We start from the raw sequence: 22333 nt of genomic DNA on the forward strand, positions 1-22333 counted from the left end.
GCCAGGGTCGTATTCATTAGGGCCCACCGTAGCAAAAATGTTTTTCTGCTAGCAGTGGAGGCTGATGAGGGGAGAACGGCTCATATTAATGGCCGGAATTGAGCAAATGGAATGGCATCAAACACCTGGAAACCATGTGTTTGATGTATTTGATACCATTTCACTGATTCCGCCCCAGTCATCACCACAAAGCTATTCTCCCCAATTAAGGTGCCATCAACGTGCTGTGGATTCTAGAGACTGACCAGATGGGGCGAGGGTGCATATGTGAAAATAAAAAGGTCCTATAAAACATTTATAGAATTAATAAGTACATGTCTGTGAGCAGATACTGTGTCCTTTTGAGTGGTATTCATTTTGCAAGCCTTTTCACTGTCCCAGTAGCTGTTAGTTAACTTCATCCATTTGTTTGAGCCAGGTTACAATTTTGAAATAACAAAAACTCAGGACTAGAATCAATGATCACAGAAACAGAGGACTAGCAATACAACAAATAATTTAGTAGGGACTGGGGTTGGCCAACCCACTCAGGCACCACAAAGCATTTGCAGAAAACACACACCCTTTCCTCCATCCCATCTTTTGGGGTGGTGTATATGGTGCTTTATACACATTGGTGCCAAAGAGGCTGGGCTAACAGAAGAAGACCGATACTTAATGAGCTAGACAGGCCCATTTGAAACATTTGTCATTTAGCAGACGTGCTTAACCAGAGTGACTTACAATTAGAGACCGCCTAGAGTCACCCTTGTGGATTATTCAGTGTTGGCAGTACAAACCAAATTCCCCCAACACTCTCTCCATACTTCTCATTCAAACTCCACTGCTCTGTTTGGGCAGAGTCTTTTACACAACTACAACAGAGAACAAACTTTTGACGTTGCAACCACAAAATCTATACCATTCACACATTTTTCAATTACTGGGGATAGTTACTTCATTTAGAAATAGTTCAATGTGTTGGATACAAACATAGGTGGATGCATTTTTCATAATGATCTTTGCACGTTTTACCCCTTGGCTTCATGCGATGGACAGTTTTAGCCAAAGCTAAGCCACTTTTACATGAGTGAAATCGGAGGTTGAATTTACATATCTACAAAACATCTACAAAGCCATTTCTGGAACCTTAACTTACAAATCCTATCCCTCAAGAATTGTTACAATTAGACCACTTTATTTTCACTTCTCTCCTAAGTGCTATTCTTTGACCTCCTCCCTCCCTTATGGTTAAAAAGGAAACATGTTGGAGCATAATAGCAGTAGATGTTTCCCCAGCCCTGAATTTCTCCCCCACCAACCTGAACCCCATCCCTTTGTCTCTGCTGCTCATATCTGGGCTGATTTCTGTGACGCATCACCGGATAGCCAATGAGAACGCTTCTTTTAGGTTTGTTGTTCCAGGCTTGCGTCATGGAGACACCAAAGTGGTGTTTTTGCCCAGTGATGGGCAAGACAGGATGTAGGGCGGAGGGGGAGGAGCTCGTGCCATGGGCAGAAGGGCACGTGTCACCCAACGAGGCCCCGTCTCTGGCCTGTCACAGGGCATCACATCTGCCAGAGAGCGTTTGAGCGAGCAATGAGCATGCATTCTCTAGCATTAGCTTTCGCCCCCGCCCTGACTCGTTAAGGAGGAATCATGCAGAATAGCAGGCTCCAATCTGCCTTCTCTGGGCTTGTGACGAATAAACAAGAGCGATTTTGGTGTGACCCCCAGTTGATCAACCTATCCGCCTGACTGAAGATGATTCGGGGGGGAAAGCGACAATATTTAGCTAAAAGTGTTAACAGTTCCCTTATTGCTATTGGTGGCTTGGGCATAAACAACAGGGGCTAATCTATCAGACTGGTTTCTAAAAGACAACCAAAACAATGACAATTCAGACTTCTCTATTATGTGACAGGTTAAACCTAAACTATTTGAACACAAATTCAACATGGAACATTCTAACACAACACATACTTTCTCCTAGTTCTGACAAACATCACTTAAAAGCAAGCAAGCCAACAAGCAAGCAATGATCCTTTGATCATAAAAACATTCTTATATCTTTCACATGTTTTCAGAGCTCAATATCTATCTCCTTAATACTCATCATCCTAAACTTTAGGAGGGGGACAATGAGGAAATAAACTATTCCTCAGATCCATTGTGCCAACTCTTGATGGCGCCATTCAAACAATTTTCTTATTTAGTACTGACATTCTTCAAAATAATCTGTATAAAGAACTGGACTTGTGAATCAACAAGCCGTACACAAACAGCTTTCAACCTCTGTCCCTCTTATCTGAAGTCCTCACCAATCACCACTACTCTCTCACCCTCCCGAACATGGCCATGCTATAAGTATCTAAGACGCATAGCTTCTATACAGTCTACCCAGCTATAGAAGAGAACATTGTGTAGAGATAACATGGAACAGACAAGGAGGGGCCTCAGAATTGCTGATGCTTAACTGGTGCATGAGTCTACCTCCATCCCTCAAATATACTGGGCTGGCAGGATCTCAAAACATGGATTTTGTTTAGGGATTTGACCCTTTTTTCTCTCAAATATTTGCCTAAAATGACACACCCAAATCTAACTGCCTGTAGCTCAGGACCTGAAGCAAGGATATGCATATTCTTGATACCATACCATTTGCATATTCTTGATACACTTTGAAGTTTGTGGAAATGGGAAATTAATGTAGAAGAATATAGCATTAGATCTAGCAAAAGATAATACAAAAGAAAAACACGTTTTTTGTGGGTTAAAAAAAATAAATCATCTTTGAAATGCAAGAGAAAGGCCAATATATGACTTGGGAATCTAGGCACAATTTAGATTTTGGCCACTAGATGGCAGCAGTGTATGTGCAAAGTTGTAGACTGATCCAATGAACCATTGTATTTCTGTTCAAAATGTTGCATCTAGACTGCCCAAATGTGCCTAATTAATATATTTAAGTTCATAACTGTGCACTCTCCTCAAACAATAGCTTGGCATTCTTTCATTGTCATAGCTACTGTAAATTGGACAGTGCCGTTAGATGAACAAGAACTTAAGCTTTCTGCCCATATCAGATATGTTTTTGTCCTGTGAAATGTTCTTGTTACTTACAACCTCATGCTAATCATATTAGCCTATGTTAGCTCAACCATCCCAGAGGGACACTGATCCTGTAGAGGATAATCTGTACACATTCTAAAATGAGTGCCATTGGAGAACATAACAATTCAAATTTGTGACTGTCTGACAGTTACAGCAAAATATATGAACAAAAACATAAACACAATGTAAAGTGTTGGTCCCATGTTTCATGAGCTGAAATAAAAAGATCCCAGAAATGTTCCATATGCAAAGAAAGCATATTTGGGCACAAGATTTGATTACATCCCTGTTAGTGAGCATTGCTCCTTCGCCAAAAGAATCCATCCATCCATTCACCCAACAGGTGTGGCATATCAAGAAGCTGATTAAACAGCATGATCGTCACACAGGTGCATCTTGTGCAGGGGACAATTAAAGGCCACTAAAATTAGCAGTTTTGTCACACAACACAATGCCACAGATGTCTAAAGTTGTGGGAGCGCGCAATTAGCATGCTGACTGCAGGATTGTCCACCAGAGCTGTTGTCAGAGAATTGAATATTAATTTCTCTACCTCCAACCCAGTGGGTAGGTCAGTCTCCCAAGTGAGACTCGCCAGAAACTGCCCAGCCATGTGACATCCATAGATTAGGAATTCATGAATTTATTTCAAATGACCGATTTCATTATATGAACTGTAACTAGGTAAAATATTTGAAATTTTTTATATTTTTGTTCAGTATAGATTAAAACATTGCCCTGTGATTTTGCCACCACTGTTAAAGTGGTGCAGCAGGGGCTACGGATTTGAGGGCAGACTGGTACAGAGACTACAGACAGATACAGATGCCCCAGTTATGAAAAAGATAACGGCTGTTTGGAGGCCTGAACACTTCCTGTTCTGTGCAGCCATCATGCTCCTGCAGACACCCTATGATACAGGAAGTGGTGCTACGACAGTCTAATATGCCAAATCCAACCAAACAGCTATTGAGCTGAACTGGTGTGGCAACAGCGTCATTTCACAGAGAAATTTAGAGATTAAGAGAAGTTTCCCTTAGCGAAAGATAAATATTGTGATAAAATGGAGCTTGTTCACGTCAGTTTTTCCAGAATTCCCAAACGCCTTAAAAATCATTACTAAACTGCCACTGTTTTTATCATTCAAGTCACAGCTTTATTGGATTTTTCTAAACATCACAGAAATATACATTCATGTTATGATTCTTTAAAAAACTAAAAAGTGACAGTTTTAATGAAATCTTAAATTTCATGTAGAGATTAAAAGCTGCACACCCATGCAACATTTACTGAAGTTAGAATATTCTGTGGTAACACCTAGTAGCTATTGCAGATCGAGTTCTTTAAAGAAAGCCAACGTTCTTTATCAAGACTCAAATCGATTCAACTGGAAACATTGTGGGAAAAATAAAGTTGTTATTTGGATAAAGTGCCTTTTCATAGATTTGGATAAGCAAGTTCCTAAAACGTTCAAATACTGCATTTCACTTTCACTGTTTTTTTTTTGTGTCTGACATTAACAGATATTAAACATGTGTGGAATTATTGACCAGTTTGAGACTCCTCCTCCACATCTACTTCACATGGCTCACTTTTATTTAACAATAAGAAATGACAAAAACCTAAGAGGGTTGCTTTCTCCTCACACTATGGGCCTGCCTTCAGTCATTACCAGATACATCTCAAATGCAGATAGCCTTCCCTTAAAAAATAATTACTGTTCAGTTATTTTACACAGTCATATGCTTGGAGCACTGGCAAGTTTCACAGTACATTAGAATAATTAGTTTGGCATTTTTCTATCCCTTTTTAGCGCAGAACAGTATTGATGGCATCTTGCACGCATGTACCTTGGCAACAACTAAAGCTCAGGCCCAGCCTTACCATAGACAGCTGGTAGTACTTTTACCCCCCAGACCTTATCAGGACCACACGAACCCCACCGTGGGCCTTTCTTCACACACACACACACACACACACCCCAAATTGGTGTGAAAAATGAACAAGATACCCTTAAAAGCAGCAGCCCCCGAACTCTCCTCGCATTGAGAGTGATCCCAGTAAAACTCCAGTGTGTGAACGACGTGACTATGACTGATTGGTTGTGAAAAGGTGTTGTTCTGGACACCGACATCTCCATGTCTCCTCTCCACAACATCTCTGCGTTGGTTCGTCTTCTCTCCAGGTTCAGGGTGTATGGGGATCTCTTCTCTTCTGGAGCCTCTGGACCTTCTCAGTCATCCGTTTGGCACTGTAGTAGGACAGGCTTAGGCCCATGATGGCCAGCATCATGGCTATCTGGTTGACCACGCGGTCCTGTGGCTGGGTCTGCACCTCACCCGCCACCTGTCTCTAGAGAGAACACACAAAAGGCAAAAAAAAGGTGAGTGATCAATGCATGGGTCAGAGAAAATATCTGAACCAAATCTGGAAAAAACAATGCCTAAAATTTTGTCAAAGATTGTATAAAAAGATAATTGAATGTGACGAAACATGAAAATGTACAGAAAGAGGTAATAAAAGCTTCTTCCTTTCATAAATGATACCAAAAACCCAACTTCCCCAACACCACCAGCGTTCCACATATCCACAGTGCCCTGTCATGTGCCCAGGGTTGTGTTTAGAACAGTTATTAAACATTTAGAGGGCAAGGAAAGATTTGAGCAAAAAAGGGGGCACAATGTTCTTGGTACACGAGACCAAACTCCTTGCACGCTATACCAAAGGGCAGGTGCAGAAAGTTCCCTCACATCAGGAGGGTGTGTGGACTCCGTACAATACAGTCTCCCTCTTTGCACTCCATTATCCCTGGAGGGCCTCAAAGCAAATAAGATAGGACTCCATTTTAAGCTCAGGCGTTTAGAGAGCACTGCCATATCTTCAGTGAAAAAGGCCTCTGGATACACCCGCAAGATAGCAACTACACTACATGGACAGAAGTATGTGGACATCTGCTAGTCAAACATCTCACTCCAAAATCCTGGGCATTAATATACAGTTGGTCCCCCCTTCGCTGCGATAAAAACATCCACGCTTCTGGGAAGGCTTTCCACTAGATGTTGGATCATTGCTGCGGCGACATGCTTCCATTAAGCAAAAAGATCACAAGAGGTCGTGCACTGATGTTAGGCGATTAGGCCTGGCTCGAAGTCGGCATTCCAATTCATCCCAAAGGTGTTTGATGGGGTTGAGGTCAGGCCAGTCAAGTAATCTACACCGATCTCGACAAACCATGTCTGTATGGACCTCGTTTTGTGCACGGCGGCATTATCAAGCTAGAACAGGAAAAGGGCCTTCCCCAAACTGTTGCCACAAAGAATCGTCTAGGATGTCATTGTATGCTGTAGCATTAAGATTTCCGTTCACTGGAACTAAGGGGCCTAGCCCGAACCATGAAAAAACAGCCCCAGACCATTATTCCTCCTCCACCAAACTTTACAGTTGGCACTATGCGTTCGGGCAGGTAGCGTTCTCCTGGCATCTGCCAGATGGTGAAGCTTGATTCATCACTCCAGAGAACATGTTTCCACTGCTCCAAAGTCCAATGGTGGCGAGCTTTACACCACTCCAGCCGAAACTTGGCATTGCGCATGGTGAGCAGCTCCCGACCAACAGCCATTGTGCTGACGTTGCTTCCAGGGGCAGTTTGGAACTTGGTAGTGAGTATTGCAACCGCTGACAGGCGACTTTTACACACTATGAACTTCAGCACTTGGCGGCCCCGTTCTTTGAGGTTGTGAGGCCTACCACTTCGCGGCTAAGCCGCTGTTGCTCCTAGAAGTTTCCACTTCACAATAACAGCACTTACAGTTGACCGCGGCAGTTCTAGTAGGGCAGAAATTTGACAAACTGACTTGTTGGAAAGGTGGCATCCTATGACGGTGCCACATTGAAAGTCAGAGCTCTTCAGTAAGGCCATTCTAACGTTTGTCTATGGCTGTGTGCTCGATTTTATATACCTGTCAGCAATGGGTGTGGCTGAAATAGCCAAATCCACTCATTTGAGGGGGTGTCCATATACTTTTGTATCTATAGTGTATATATATGGAAGTGGGATTGGAGAGGTCTGGGGCTCAGAGGGGTTGGGTTAAATGCGGAAGACACATTTCAGTTGAACTGACTCGGTTTCCCCACTTTCCCTTTCAATGAGGATGTTAGAGACATCTGATTGCCTATGCCCACCTGAAAGCTATCTCACTAATGGAGAGTATTGATTTAATAACCACATGGATAACTTATTGTATCTGAAAGCATTTTAACCATCATAAATCCAACCATAAATCCAATCAAGAATGCAGAGAAGTCCTCACTTCCATCACACATATTCAAATCCTCCAACTACAAAGGAAATCAATTGTCACAGCAACATGTGGAATTTCACATAACAGCGAGTCACTTTCATCTAAAGTCTGTACTGGGGTCTTTGTTTTCCGAATTAGTAAAAATAACAGAAAACACTTTACACAAATGACGACATGCGTCACATTCATGACTGTAAAGGACTATTGCGGTGGAGGAGGAACAAAAAGGGGGAGGAAATACTATCGCCAACATTAGCATCGATACTAATCATATCAGTGGCTTTGTTGATGAAAGCAGATTGTGGGTGTCAGATGGGGGGCTACCGGCTACCATTATACACCAGGCCCAGATTCCCGCCTGGCTGAATTCAACATGGATTGACAAGTTAGTGTTGGTAATGCCGTCACTTGCCTCGTTTAGAGTCTACAGTAGAACTCAGGCAAAAACACTACTTACATTTTAAGAGGATTAGAGAGGCAGTTTTAAAATTTGCTTTCAGCTACTGGGTGTGAGCAGGGAACCCATGGCCTTGGAGTAACACTCAAATACTCTGAAGTGGTCAATTTTTCATTTCGCTTACATCCACATCTGAGCCAGGGGGGTTAAACCTTGTCTCACTGCTCTTACATTCCAAGTCAAGTGAATCATCTGAGCTGGCATTTCCCAAGTCAACAAGTACTCTATTGAAAAATCGGTCATGGCCATTATTGTTATTCAAGCCTAAAGACCAGCAAATACAAAACTGTTAAAAGGGAGAATAGGAATTTAAAAGACTGGGTGGGAGCGGACATGGTGCCAGATGATTGATTACTAATGTATCTGCAACTCTACAACACAATACTGGTAATCCAGTTTTTCGGAAATTGAATGTTTTTTGTTGTAGTTTTTTTACAATCAAGTGTTGACGCTTCCATATGGACTGCATCTTTACAGGATTCAGTGCGGACTCACCGTAACAAGTCATATCAATAAGTAGACAGAATCGTCAATATATTTCCATGAATTCATACAGTATTAGGCACACCCAAAACGAAAAGGTCGCCAATAGTTTACAAACCTGTAGGAGGCGGAAGTATCCAGGGGTCAGTCTGCCCAGTCTGATGATCATGTCTGTAGTGGGTCTGGGGTTGGTTTCTTTGTGCAGTGTGTTGATGCAGCTCTGGTCTGGAGACCTGCAGAGAAAGAGATAATGGAGTCACTCCATCTGACCACTAAGCCAATAGGAAACCATAATTCATCCCATGTGTAGAGGCATACTGATGTTTTCAGAACCATCCAAGTAGAAAACAATAGCGTCAAACTAAACTTTGTTAAAACACTGAGGGGGGTGGAAAAGAAGAAGAAATGTGCTTACAAATTAAACCAAAGCCGCTCTTCAAGTTTGATACCGGCGACAGACTGGCATAATGAGAAACGAGGCCGTTCTCTATGCTTGCAAATAAACTCAAACCATTTGAACGGCTTCGAGAAAGGGAACAGTTCTTGCCTGAGGCGAAGACTAAGAACAAACCCAGTCTCCCTGATCCGGTCCAGTGCAGTCTAGTCTCATTACAGACAAACCCATCCAGAAAAAAGTACCGTCGTCAGGACTAAAATCTGGTCTGGTTTTGGACCTGACACCGTTTCTCAGAACCTTTAAAAATGTTTTAATAATGATCTCAAATCAGCACATCTGAACTAGATCTGACGAGGGCAGCAATGCTGCTATTCACGAAGCCGTGAACTTGACCCGAAAAACATTGGGGGGGGGGGGGCCAACACTAAATAGATCCTAATTAACTCGTTATGCCATCATCTAAAATGCATCTCTCCATGACCAATAACATGGGTCCTATGTCGAAGTTCACCAATCCGTGAACATCGCATCAATAACAACAATTTCACTGGGGAGGCCAGGGGAAAAGCTGGCAGTGTGCAGGGAAGGTAGAAACATGTGAGGTATACATCTGCCAACCTGGTTGTGATTACACCCTTTTGTTCAGGCAAAAAAAGGAGGAATGCACCAACAACAACAAAAAATTACTAGAAATTTCGGGTTTCCGACTTGCTCCTGGGCAAAAAGCGGTCCGGAATGCAGTAGTAAAAAAACACCAAAAAAAAAAACTGTTGGATCCTCCACACCTTCCACAGGCTCTGTGTTAAAGATCCTGTAGCTGCTACTCCAACTGGCCAGTCTGAATTCCAACCATCTAGCACCCAGACAACCGAAGAGCACCTGGTAGTTTGGGTACCCAACAGTGTGACTGGAACTACGGAGAAAGCTTCGGCTTTATGCTCCACCCTATTATATAGCCCAGTCTCACCCAACCAGATCTGCAGACTTGCCGAACACACACACACAGCTGTCAAAATGCATCACTCTCTGTGGCTTGCGCTCGAACACACTCAAGCCCAACCCTCCTCCCCACCACAATAGTATAAAAACTCTGTGACCTGTCAGATGGTATTTGCTCATCCAGCCAACACATTGGAAAGAGAGAGAAAAAAAAGTTTAGAAGCGTAACAGCACACGTCTAAGGAAACGTGTGTATCAACGCGTTGGATTATGTAACAACGTTGATCTGCCCTCTCTCCAACAGTAGCAGAAATATCAGGATTTTCCTTCCAGAACTGACCTCTCCTTGTTCATGTTGACTTGGAAGAACAACATCATTCACATTAGTGGGTCATTTCGCCTTTATGACTGGAGTCTGCGTTACATAAGCTCCTTCCATATCACTGGGCAATATTTGCTGTTTCTCTTCCAGAAATCTTCCAAACAATGATGTAACCAATGTTGACTCCACCTAATCGTTGAGTCTTCACCATAATCTTACTTTTAATTATGTTCATGGCTTCATGCCAAATTATGGCATTGCTCGACATCCATACTGTTGATGGACAATGACCTCAGAACCTTGTAGTAGTATCCCATCATGCCATGCTAGATCAATGTCCTTTTGGGCAATGCTACTTGATGAGTTCTATATCTTTGAGGGGTTCCTTCACTACTCAACTATCAAAGACGTGTTACTACAGAGATTCATGGCCAAAGCCAGCTACATCACCTTGTCGCCAATATCACACAGTAGACCAATCAAAAGCCTTCTTTAAATCTGCCAGCAAAGCAGGGGTCCGATAAACAACCTTAAAATAATCTGATTGTTGGGTCTCCATTCAAGTAATCCAATTAAGTCAATCTATGGTTTTGAACAGGTTCTCTGTCGACATTCTCAAAGCTAATAAAATAACATACCGATATCAATTTATCCAATGTAATTCAATTGACAAATCAGGGACACTTGTCTGGTAAACCAATTTTGGGAATTGGAACTCTGGAATATTTTGAGGTCGAGGTTTGGATATCGGCTAAATCTATTAAAAAAAATATGAGTACAGTGAGAAGACATCCACCCTCATCAATACATCCTCTCAAATGACATGGGAATTCCCAGCCCTTTTTGGGTTATGATCTTTGCAGTGAACATGGCTTCGGATCACGCTATAAAATGCCTGCTTAAGAGCTGCTTTCAGACCAGGAAGAAAGGGAAAGAAGCTGCGAAAACACACAAAAGGGGATGGGTTGGGGAGAATGAGCTAGAGCAGCAGCCCTCTGCAAAAATGACCTAATCTCTCTCTCTCTGTCTCAATTCCAATTTAAGGGCTTTATTGGCATGGGAAACATAGGTTAACATAGCCAAAGCAAGTGAAGAATAAAGTGAAATGAACAAAAATGAACAGTAAACATAACGCTCACAGAAGTCCCAAAAGAACAGACATTTCAAATGTCATATATATACATACATACATACATACATACATACATACATACATACACACACACAGCTCAAAAGAATAAAACACTAAAATAACACATCCTAGATCTGAATGAATGAAATATTCTTATTAAATACGTTTTTTCTTTACATAGTTGAATGTGCTGACAACAAAAATCACACAAGAATTATCAATGGAAATCAAATTTATCAACCCATGGAGGTCTGGATTTGGAGTCACACTCAAAAGTAAAAGTGGAAAACCACACTACAGGCTGATCCAACTTTGATGTAATGTCCTTAAAACAAGTCAAAATGAGGCTCAGTAGTGTGTGTGGCCTCCCTACAACACCTGGGCATGCTCCTGATGAGGTGGCGGATGGTCTCCTGAGGGATCTCCTCCCAGACCTGGACTAAAGCATCCGCCAACTCCTGGACAGTCTGTGGTGCAACGTGGCATTGGTGGATGGAGCGAGACATGATGTCCCAGATGTGCTCAATTGGATTCAGGTCTGGGGAACGGGCAGGCCAGTCCATAGCATCATTGCTTTCCTATTGCAGGAACTGCTGACACACTCCAGCCACATGAGGTCTAGCATTGTCTTGCATTAGGAGGAACCCAGGGCCAACCGCACCAGCATATGGTCTCACAAGAGGTCTGAGGATCTCATCTCGGTACCTAATGGCAGTCAGGCTACCTCTGGCGAGCACATGGAGGGCTGTGCGGTCCCCCAAAGAAATGTCACCCCACACCATGACTGACCCACCGCCAAACCTGTCATGCTGGAGGATGTTGCAGGCAGCAGAACGTTCTCCACGGCGTCTCCAGACTCTGTCACATGTGCTCAGTGTGAACCTGCTTTTATCTGTGAAGAGCACAGGGCGCCAGTGGCGAATTTGCCAATCTTGGTGTTCTCTGGCAAATGCCAAACGTCCTGCACGGTGTTGGGCTGTAAGCACAACCCCCACCTGTGGACGTCGGGCCCTCATACCACCCTCATGGAGTCTGTTTCTGACCGTTTGAGCAGACACATGCACATTCGTGGCCTGCTGGAGGTCATTTTGCAGAGCTCTGGCAGTGCTCCTCCTGCTCCTCCTTGCACAAAGGCGGAGGTAGCGGTCCTGCTGCTGGGTTGTTGCCCTCCTACGGCCTCCTCCACATCTCCTGATGTACTGGCCTGTCTCCTGGTAGCGCCTCCATGCTCCGGACACTACGCTGACAGACACAGCAAACCTTCTAGCCACAGCTCGCATTGATGTGCCATCCTGGATGAGCTGCACTCCCTGAGCCACTTGTGTGGGTTGTAGACTCAGTCTCATGCTACCACTAGAGTGAAAGCACCGCCAGCATTCAAAAGTGACCAAAACATCAGCCAGGAAGCATAGGAACTGAGAAGTGGTCTGTGGTCACCACCTGCAGAACCACTCCTTTATTGGGGGTGTCTTGCTAATTGCCTATAATTTCCACCTGTTGTCTATTCCATTTGCACAACAGCATGTGAAATGTATTGTCAATCAGTGTTGCTTCCTAAGTGGACAGTTTGATTTCACAGAAGTGTGATTGACTTGGAGTTACATTGTGTTGTTTAAGTGTTCCCTTTATTTTTTTGAGCAGTACATGTAACAATGTACAAATAGTTAAAGTACAAAATGGAAAATAAATCAAATATGGGTTGTATTTACAATGGTGTTTGTTCTACACTGGTTGCCTTTTGTGTGTTGCAATAAGTCACATCTTGCTGCTGTAAAGGCACACTGGTATTTCACCCAGTAAATAAGTGTCTCTAATATGGTCATACATTTGGCAGGAGGTTAGGAAGTGCAGCTCAGTTTCCACCTCATTTTGTGGGCAGTGTGCACATCTTGAGAGCCAGGTCGGCCTTTCTCAATAGCAAGGCTATGCTCACTGAGTCTGTACATAGTCAAAGTGTTCACTCACAGTGGTCAGGTATTCTGCACTGTGTACTCTCTGTTTAGGACCAAATAGCATTCTAGTTTGCTCTGTTTTTTGTTTGTGAATTCTTTCCAATCTGTCAAGTAATGATTTCATGATTTGGTTGGGTCTAATTGGTGTTGCTGTCCTGGGGGCTCTGTTTGTTTGTGAACAGAGCTCCAGGACCAGCTTGCACTTCTCCAGGTTCGTCTCGCTGTAGGTGATGGTTGTTATGGAAGGTTTGGGAATCACTTCCTTTTAGGTGGTTGTAGAATTTAACAGCTCATTTCTGGATTTTGATAATTAGCGGGTATCGGCCTAATTCTGCATGCATTATTTGGTGTTTTACGTTGTAAACGGAGGATATTTCTGCAGAATTCAATCACTCGCTCTCTGACTCAGGAGCAGTAAAAATGTGAGCACATACAGCAAGCCCCCAAACTCACAGCCAACGACAGCCTTCTAAAGCTCCTTCCTCCCTCCCATCTTCCCACATCGTCACCAATACTCGTCACCGTCACACATCGACCCAATACTGTTCCCATCTTAAACTCCAAGTTGTTTTTCTCCACTGAGTGACATGGGCTGACAATGGGGAGCGCTAGAGGCATCAGCGGCTGAGACTGTGCTACTGTCAGAGCTTCATTCTCTCCTCAGAGTCACCGATCTGACAGCAACGGCTCCGCAGCAGCATTACAAATCTGATCGATTTAAAAGGTTTGTAATCTCCATTCTCCCCAATGCTTACTGGGCTTAAGACCTTCCCTCTACTTCACATGACTGTAGTGTGTGCACTAGTTCCCATAATTTCCTCATTCGAGCAGTGATAAGCCATGCCGACGTAGAGCATGCTCGCATTGACTGGCTTCTCCTCGTTTCTGTGGCGTAGAGTGGAAATCAGACCTGGTCAAGGGGCTTGCAAAAAAAAAAAAAAATGGTCAGAATAATTTAATCCTTCATCAAGAGGGGAAAGCGTCACCACAACCCCCACAGTCAAGCCCCTATATGTCTGTGATTGTCGTGATTCACAGGCAAGCCATCAGCTGTGCATGAAGGAGTCCCAGGCCCTAAATTAAATTGTGGGAGTTTTTCCAGAAGTGGCACATGCACCTAATCTGAAGTGAGTCTTGCTCTGAAAAAGGAGGGCCACCACTTTCATTACATGTCTTTGCAGTGTGGCTTATAAACAAGGCCTTTGGACAATCAAGTCCATTAGCACAAGCCATTCGAAGTCAATCAAAACCAAAGGGCGTGTGATGACAATCAATCGTCAATTGGCATTGAGACATTGATTACGTTGCTTAATTAATGAAAATGTAAAGATCACATAACATATGATGCTTCTAGGAATCTCATATCAATACATTATCACAATATGATGCACTCTCGACTAGTATGGGAGGGGTGGATGGGGGACGTATAGTCTTATCGGAGATACAGCACCAGAAGTTAACCAGAGATCAAAGTGAAGGGTTTAATCAGTTTAGTCCTGCAAAAAGGTCAAACTTACACATGACTAGATGGTTGAGTTTTTATATACACATACACACACAACACACTCCATGGATGCAACCATACAGGCCTAGAGGTGAACTTTTTGGGATGGCAGGTAGCCTAGTGGTTAGTGTTGGGCCAGTAACCGAAAGGTTGCCGGTTTGAATCCCCGAGCTGACAAGGTAAATATCTGTTGTTCTGCCCCTGAACAAGGCAGTTAGCCACTGTTCCCTGGTAGGCCGTCATTGTAAATAAGAATTTGTTCTTAACTGACTTGCCTAGTTAAAAAAAAAAACATAGGCCTATTGTACATTTTAAAACACAACAAACAGCAAATTCCAATGACAAACACCCACGTGTGAAATTATGCCCATATGTAATTAACTGGAAAAGGTGTTACTGAATTTCACATACCCCACCCTATGTGACCCTCCCCTCCAGACATGCCAGTGCCATTTTAATCACCCCATTGTTCTCCCAGCATTTCCCAGTCAAAGCCCCAATACCGCCACCTCAAACCTGGAAGGGACGATCGCTGCTGCCACCTGCCTCTTGCATGTGTGAACTACCACTACAGTTGTTACAGTATTCACACATATAGTAGTACTTTTCTCAGTTAAACTAACAAATGTAGTAAAACCTTATTGATTTACCATGTTTTCTGAAGACAATTACACAAGAGTTTAATAATCCTATGAAATGCATCAATTGCCATCAAATCATTACCTAATAAATCTAGTTGCCAGGACACCAGGGTTAACACCCCTACTCTTACAATAAGTGCCATGGGCTCTTCAGTGACCACAGAGAGTCAGGACACCCGTTTAAAGTCCCATCCTACACAGGGAAACGTCTCCAATCACTGTCCTGGGGCATTGGGATATATATATATATATTTTTTAAAGACATAGGGAAAGGGTGCCTCCTACTGGCCCGCCAACACCACTTCCAGCAGCATCTGGTCTCCATTCCAGGGACTGACCAGGACCAACCCTGCTAAGCTTCAGAAGCAAGCCAGCAGTGGGAAGCAGGGTGGTATGCTGCAAGCAAGAACCAGCATTCAGCAGTTTCTCCAAAACAGTTGCACCATATTTCATAAGCTGTTGAAACAAGATGCTTTCCAATTTAGCAGACATCAACAAAATACAATGAATACTTTCAGATAAGCAGTGCTGCAGAGTAATTGGGATCCCGAGTGGCGCAGCAGTCTAAGGCACTGCAGTCTAAGGCACTGCAACTCAGTGCAAGAAGCATCACTACAGCCCCTGGTTTGAATCCAGGCTGTATCACATCCAGCCGTGATTGGAGTCCCAAAGGGCGGTGCACAACTGGCCCAGCGCCGTCTAGGTTTGGCCGGGTTAGGCAGTCATTGTAAATAAGAATGTTAACGGACATGCCTAGTTAGAAATTAAAATAATTGCTCTCAATGGTGATAAACTGGCAAAACTAAGGCTGTTCACATAGGCAGCCCATTCTGATCTTTTTTTTCTCCACCAAATTGGTATTTTGACCAATCACATGAGTTTATTTTTACAGGGTCATTGCACATTAATCAACGTTTCAGTAAATGTTCTGGTTTCAGCCAGCCAGCTAATTTTCAACCACAGTCCCTGGGCAGGTTATTAAAAACAATTACAATACAGACCATCAGTGAGCAGTGAGCACACACAGAGAAAACATAGGACAAGCAAGACGTAGCATGCAGACAGAGAAACATAGGACAAGCAAGACGTAGCATGCAGACAGAGAAACATAGGACAAGCAAGACGTAGCATGCAGACAGAGAAACATAGGACAAGCAAGACGTAGCATACAGACAGAGCAACATAGCACAAGCAAGACGTAGCATGCAGACAGAGCAACATAGCACAAAAAGCAACAAGACAAAATCCATTTCCAGACATGGAAAGCAACAGTGTTTCCACACCTCACAAGCAACAGACATGGAAAGCGGCAATACACAACTAGGGATTATGTTCACTAGTCTGACTGGCCTTTAGGCATGTCTTCATGTTTTTGTGAAAGTGTGATAGGTGGTGCAGTTGTGTCTCTCTGATGGCAGTGTATTCCAAACATGGAAAGCCCTCACAGAGAAAGCAGATTGACTAAAGGTGCTTTTCCATAAGGAAACTATACAGTCACCGCTCATGGCAGACCTTGTGGATCTGCTGCCATATGTTTGGGTTTTCTGATTAACAAAATTACTGAGTGGAGGGGGAGCCAGGCATTTAGGATCTTGAATACAAAACATACGCATGTGTACGCAGTGTATTGCACAAACATTTTCTGAGGATGTAACAGTGATGGCTATTGGGCTTCCTATCAAGCGCTTTGAGAGCCTGTTCATAGGCAGACACTGGGTGTAAATGTTGTACAGCAAGCTTGGGCCCAACTAGTCAAGCAGTATGTTAAGTGGGGGAGTATCATAGATTTGAACTACAGTTTTGCTACCTCAATAGTCAAACAATTTCGTGGTCAAACAAAGTCTGCGGCCCTAGCAGAGTAAGAGGAACAACTACTTCAGAGCGAGTGACGTCACCGATTGAAACTATTAGCGCGCACCCCGCTAACCAATTCACATCGGTTACACATGCACATATATCACTGTATCATCTGCATACATTTGAACTTCAGACCCAGTACATACAGAAGGCAGCTCATTAATGTACAAGCTGAACAGGAGGGGCCCCAGTATTGACCCTTGGGGCACGCCCACATCATAGCTAAGAGTGGGAGACAGCTCATTGCTCACACACTGAGTTCTGCCTTCAAGGTATGATTTCATCCAGCTCAAGGTATCAGGGGAAAAGTTGAACTTGGACAACGTTGTGAGGAGAACCTCATGGTTAACAGTATCGAAAGCCTTCATTAGGTCCAGAACCAGAGCCTCAACAACGCCCCCTTTGTCCGACAGGGCGGCAGGTAGCCTAGTGGTTAGAGCAACGGGTCAGTAACCGAAAGGTTGCTAGATCAAATCCGAGCTGACAAGGTATAAATATGTTGTTCTGCCCCTGAACACAGCAGTTAACCCCCGTTCCTAGGCTGTCATTATAAATAAGAATTTGTGCTTAACTGACTTGCCTAGTTAAAAGGTTCAATTTAAAAAAAATCTTGGACTTCACATTTTCCAGAAGAAAGCAGTTGGCCGTTTCTGTGGAGTGTTTTGCTCCGAAGCCAAACTGCATGGAGTGTAATGTGAAAGGGCTGTTGTTGATATGGGCAATCAGTTGTTCTGCTACACACTTTAACAACCTTCGACACCACAGGTAGTATACTAGTGGGCCAGTAGTTACTCACGTCAGCAGGGTCACCCGATTTAAAGATTGTTGTTATTATGGCCAAATTCCAGACCCATGGAAACACCCCCTGACCAATAGATGTGTTGGTGACCTTAGTAATGGGGCCAATGAGTGAATGTAGTTTGTAAGAAAGGTAGAGTCCAGCCCAAACACATCTTTGGCTTTAGAGTTCTTTAGTGACCTAATCACCTTGCTCCACTCGGACTCAGAAACCTCCCTTAGGTTGAGGGTCATTCACTAAGCACTGAGCCCAAGAAACCAGTGGAGGGGTTCTGTGTCAGTACCCTGACAGAGTCAACAAAGTAGGAATTGAAGGCTATTGCGACTGCATCCTGTGTTAGATTGTCATTCACCATGATATCATTTTTTATTTTTATTTTTTTTAGATTCTCCCAGATCAATTTAGAATTTCCCTTCGCTGCACCAATTATATTAATAAAAAGGTTTGCGTTGGCCTGTCTGATTTCTTTCATCACCTTATTTCTCAACATGGTAAACCTACATCTGTCATGCTCTAATTTGTACTTTAAGGATATTTTTAGAGCATGATCTCATTCTTTCATCAGTTAGCAGATTTCTCCATTTAGCCAAGGAATAGTGCTCTTTTGGCCAAGTTTGGATTTGATTTTCTTTAGGAAGCCATGTTGTAGTCTGAATTGTGGATAGAAAAACCTAAGTATTTGCTTCCACATCTGTATAGGTCAAGAGATCATTCCAGTTCATTTCCTTAATTACGTTTTCAAAATAATTAATAATTCTTAGAAAGCCTGGTCAACTCAGAATACCTAACAGTAGAGGTTAAACCTGTTCTTAGAAAGCTTTCTGGCTATAAGTGTCAGAGTATGATCAGATAGCCCAGTAACCATATTGAATGATTTAGTCAGTCACGCTCTCTGGTTTAATTACTGAACACCAGATCAATCTGTGTTTTAGAGCAACAAGTCACCCTGGTTGGCCCTTTAACTAGCTGCGTAAGGTTAAAGGTATTAGTGATCAGTTTGAGGGTTTTCCTACAAGACTTTTCTTCATAATGAATGTTAAAATCTCCCATTAAGATGACCTCTTTCCCCAAAATCACATTCCCTAAGCATGTTATTAAACTGATTTTAAAAAAAACCCACTTTTGGTAGAAGGCGGTCTATACATCCCAATAAGGGTCAAATACATTTGGTGAGATAGTGTAACGTTTAGGCCAATACATTCTAGTTCATTATCACATGACCACTCAATTTGTTTACGTCAGATGTGTTCTTTAATGTAAATCTGACCCCCTCCTCTTCCTTCAATCCTGTCTCTCCTGAAAACATTGTAGCCAGGCACAGTCAAAGCAGCATATGGAGTTTTTAAATGGAGCCATGTCTCTGAGAGGCAGAGGAAGTCAAGGTTGGAGTCTGAGAAGTTGTTGAATATATCACTTTTTGGAGTGACACTGCGAATGTTCAAGTGCCCACTTTTTAGTCCCTTGGGCTTAGCTCATGGGTCACAGATAACTCGAGTGATTGACACATTGAAAAAAAAAGGTTTAATTTTCTGTTTTCTGACGGCTGGGTTTGGGCCAGTTCGGTAGTGCAATGAATGATCCCTTCTGCTTGCCCTGGATGCAGGAACTAATCGCGTGCGAAAAGTTGAGTCAGGGATCGCGTATATCGACTTGGATATGTTTGGAGAGTCAAAATCCAACTTGGAGCCGGGTGACTCGAGAGAAACCATGGGACCATAGCACTCACCCACTTCCGCAGCGGCGACGATCAGTGGATCCATCCACTGCGTTCCACTCCGGTGAGTATCGCTGGCTCGGTGATGTTAGGCCCAGGGTTGAGTTGCACATCCCCGGAGAGCCGGAGGGTAGTGAACAGGTAGTTTAACAGTTTCCAGTAAATGTTGGGACTTGTTTGTTACTCCAAAATGGTTCAGTGGAATGGGGAGCGAGGTATACTTGGCCACTATTCAGAATATTACGGTATGCTGTGTACTTACTGTCCGCTCCCGTGGAACGGTGAACCAATGTGTTTGATGTTGGTATTCTCCGGCAGTAGATTGATTGTGTCATCCCAGCAAGGACGCACTGAGATCAGTAGGACAGCACATAACTGACAATCGTGGCAATGTACTAGAGAAAAAAACCGCATAATTGCGCTTTAAATCTTTGCATCAGTTACTTAGCAGGAGTCGTCGTACACCTGATGTTTTAGATAAAATAACAGCATCTGTAGAACATCTGTAGCCTCCCTTCCGTCTGCCGTCTATTTACGTCAAATCTTTTTTAATTAACTGGATCTGATGGTCAAAATATAAATTGTGAGAAAAACAATATTGGGCTGCCTGTCTAAGCAGTTTAAGTGGCTCCATCACCAAATTAAAACCCACACCTATTAATTCCAAATGAAGAGTTAAATTTAACCAATCAATAATATCTATCCCATTGAACGGTTATACTTTAATTACAAAAATCTGTTAAAAAAGTATAAAATAAAACTTTGCCTAGCTGCTCCATCCATATTGTTAACCAACCAAGTCATATTGTGGCGTAAGAATCAGTTCTTTCCCCCAAAAAATGTTAACACAATTCAACAATTTTTCTACCCCTCCAGTACGTGCTCATTTCCATTGTTAGTTAATTCATAATTGAGTCAAACAGTTGGAAATCAATTGAGGACACAAACTAATTTTCGCGCAAAAGTGTCATTTAAAAAGTTGCCGATTGAACTGACCTGCAACTGTGCTCGGATTGAGCTGGTTGAAATGTGCTCAAACGAGCGAGTACAAGCACACGTTGGTCACGTATCAAGCTATATAGGAAGCCAGGCCAGCCTATAGATACATGAGGTGGGTGGGGCAATCTGAGCCATGAGTGCACAAGACAGTGTGCATACAAGTCACACAGACCCCTCTGAATAGAATGTGCTCAGCTCGCCTAGTGTGATCGATAACACGTATTTCTAGTCAGAGAAAGAATGTTTCTTTATTGGTAATTAATAAGTTTGTCCTATACATGAAATGTATGTTGTATCCCTAATGAAACAGAAACAGACCGTGTTTGGTCGATGTGGTTGCGTTTGAGGTTCCCACGTTTTTTATTTCGGTTTATAGGCTACATAAATGATTAATTGATAATTGATTGACTGTTGTTGGAGTATTGCTTTCGTTGACTGAAGATAGTTAATTGGCCCAATGAGCAACAGACATACATTTAGCACACAAATGGTTAGTTTATAGTGCTCTGCTGCGTAGGCTAGTGTATGTAGTTGAACTCTAGTCTAACGCAGGGCTGGGCAACTCCAGTTCTCGGGAGCCTGATTGGTGTCACACTTTTGGCCCCTGGTCTAATGCCATGGTGATGGAAGACAGAAGCTATACATTATTATAAACTGGGTGCTGATTGGCTGACAGCCATGGTATATCAGACTGTATACCACTGGTATGACAAAACATTTATTTTTACTGCTATAATTACGTTGGTAACCAGTTTATAATAGCAATAAGGAACCTCAGGGGTTTGTGGTATATGGCCAATATACCACGGCTAAGGGTGGTATCCAGGCACTCCACATTGCGCTGTGCATAAGAACAGCCCTTAGCTGTGGTATATTGGCCATATACCACACCCCCTCATGCCTTATTGCTTAAATAGACCTAAATACATTTGGAATGTTCATATCCATTCCTCTTGTCAACACTATCCTAGAACAAATAGCAGAACTCTCAGAACCCCCCACCTTCCTCTTTCCTTTTAGGTTGCTTTCCCCTCCCCATAATTTGTTCTCCTTGTGAGAAACTTTCCCACTCCCTCCTCTTCCCAGCTAGTCCCATTTGGGTAGTCACCCTCAAATAACTGCTAGTAGGCCTATGTGTATAGCTTAACGTTTGTCTTTGAGGATGCCTCACCCTTCATGCTCGTCACATGAACTCAGCGGATGAGGTTTGCAGGGTGGAGATGGACTACCATCCCTTGTGATGTCTCGCTAGTTTTTTTCATAACATATTTACAGTGGATGTTTCTTTTCAGTTGAAAAGTCTGCTTTCACATTGTTTTCATGTTAATTCCCGTTCCTTGTCCATTAAGTGCCTCCTGACTATTGGGAATTCCAATAGGCCTACAGTATTTGAAAAGTGCACACCAGTCCAATGTGTGAGACCTGCGCGATAGAGAGCACCTTCACTATTCCTTACCAGAATGACAGTGGAGTGTGAAATCCTCATCTGTTCATTTTGATACATGACATACAGGCCAACCCCTCGTATAGACAGCGTCAAGGCCACATGTTTCAATGTTTTGCTTCTTTGCTGACTGTTTGTACAGTCCTCCCCTGACTTAGTTTTGTACTGTATATATAGGCTTGTGTTGTGGATAGCGACACTCACAGGTTTACATATTTTTGCCAGTGGAGCGAGTGTTGTCTGTGTGTGACATCCCACTGTAGGGAGAGGCACATTATACACTCTCCTATTTGGTTGA

At 43.0% G+C, this 22333-nt stretch overlaps 1 protein-coding gene across 5 annotated transcripts; it reads right to left on the reverse strand.

Moving 5' to 3' along the window:
* Positions 1-4572: 4572 nt before the first annotated feature.
* Positions 4573-20656, reverse strand: LOC121840584 (putative transmembrane protein ZNF593OS). Of its 5 annotated transcripts, XM_042304510.1 has the most exons (4): positions 20589-20610; positions 19605-19987; positions 8454-8568; positions 4573-5446 (listed from the first exon to the last, which is right to left on the reverse strand). In XM_042304510.1, the coding sequence occupies exons 2-4, from the start codon at positions 19703-19705 to the stop codon at positions 5282-5284; spliced, it is 381 nt and encodes a 126-aa protein (XP_042160444.1). In that variant the 5' UTR covers positions 19706-19987; positions 20589-20610; the 3' UTR covers positions 4573-5281. The 5 variants fall into 5 exon arrangements, 2 of the variants coding, with proteins under 2 accessions (XP_042160444.1, XP_042160443.1); XR_006079706.1 differs by lacking the exon at positions 19605-19987 and having other exon boundaries at positions 20589-20656; XR_006079704.1 differs by lacking the exons at positions 19605-19987; positions 20589-20610 and adding an exon at positions 9351-9719.
* Between the last annotated feature and the right edge of the window lie 1677 nt (positions 20657-22333).

The sequence above is a fragment of the Oncorhynchus tshawytscha genome, linkage group LG23 (assembly GCF_018296145.1).
Source record: "Oncorhynchus tshawytscha isolate Ot180627B linkage group LG23, Otsh_v2.0, whole genome shotgun sequence".
In the NCBI taxonomy this organism is placed as follows: Eukaryota; Metazoa; Chordata; class Actinopteri; order Salmoniformes; family Salmonidae; genus Oncorhynchus; species Oncorhynchus tshawytscha.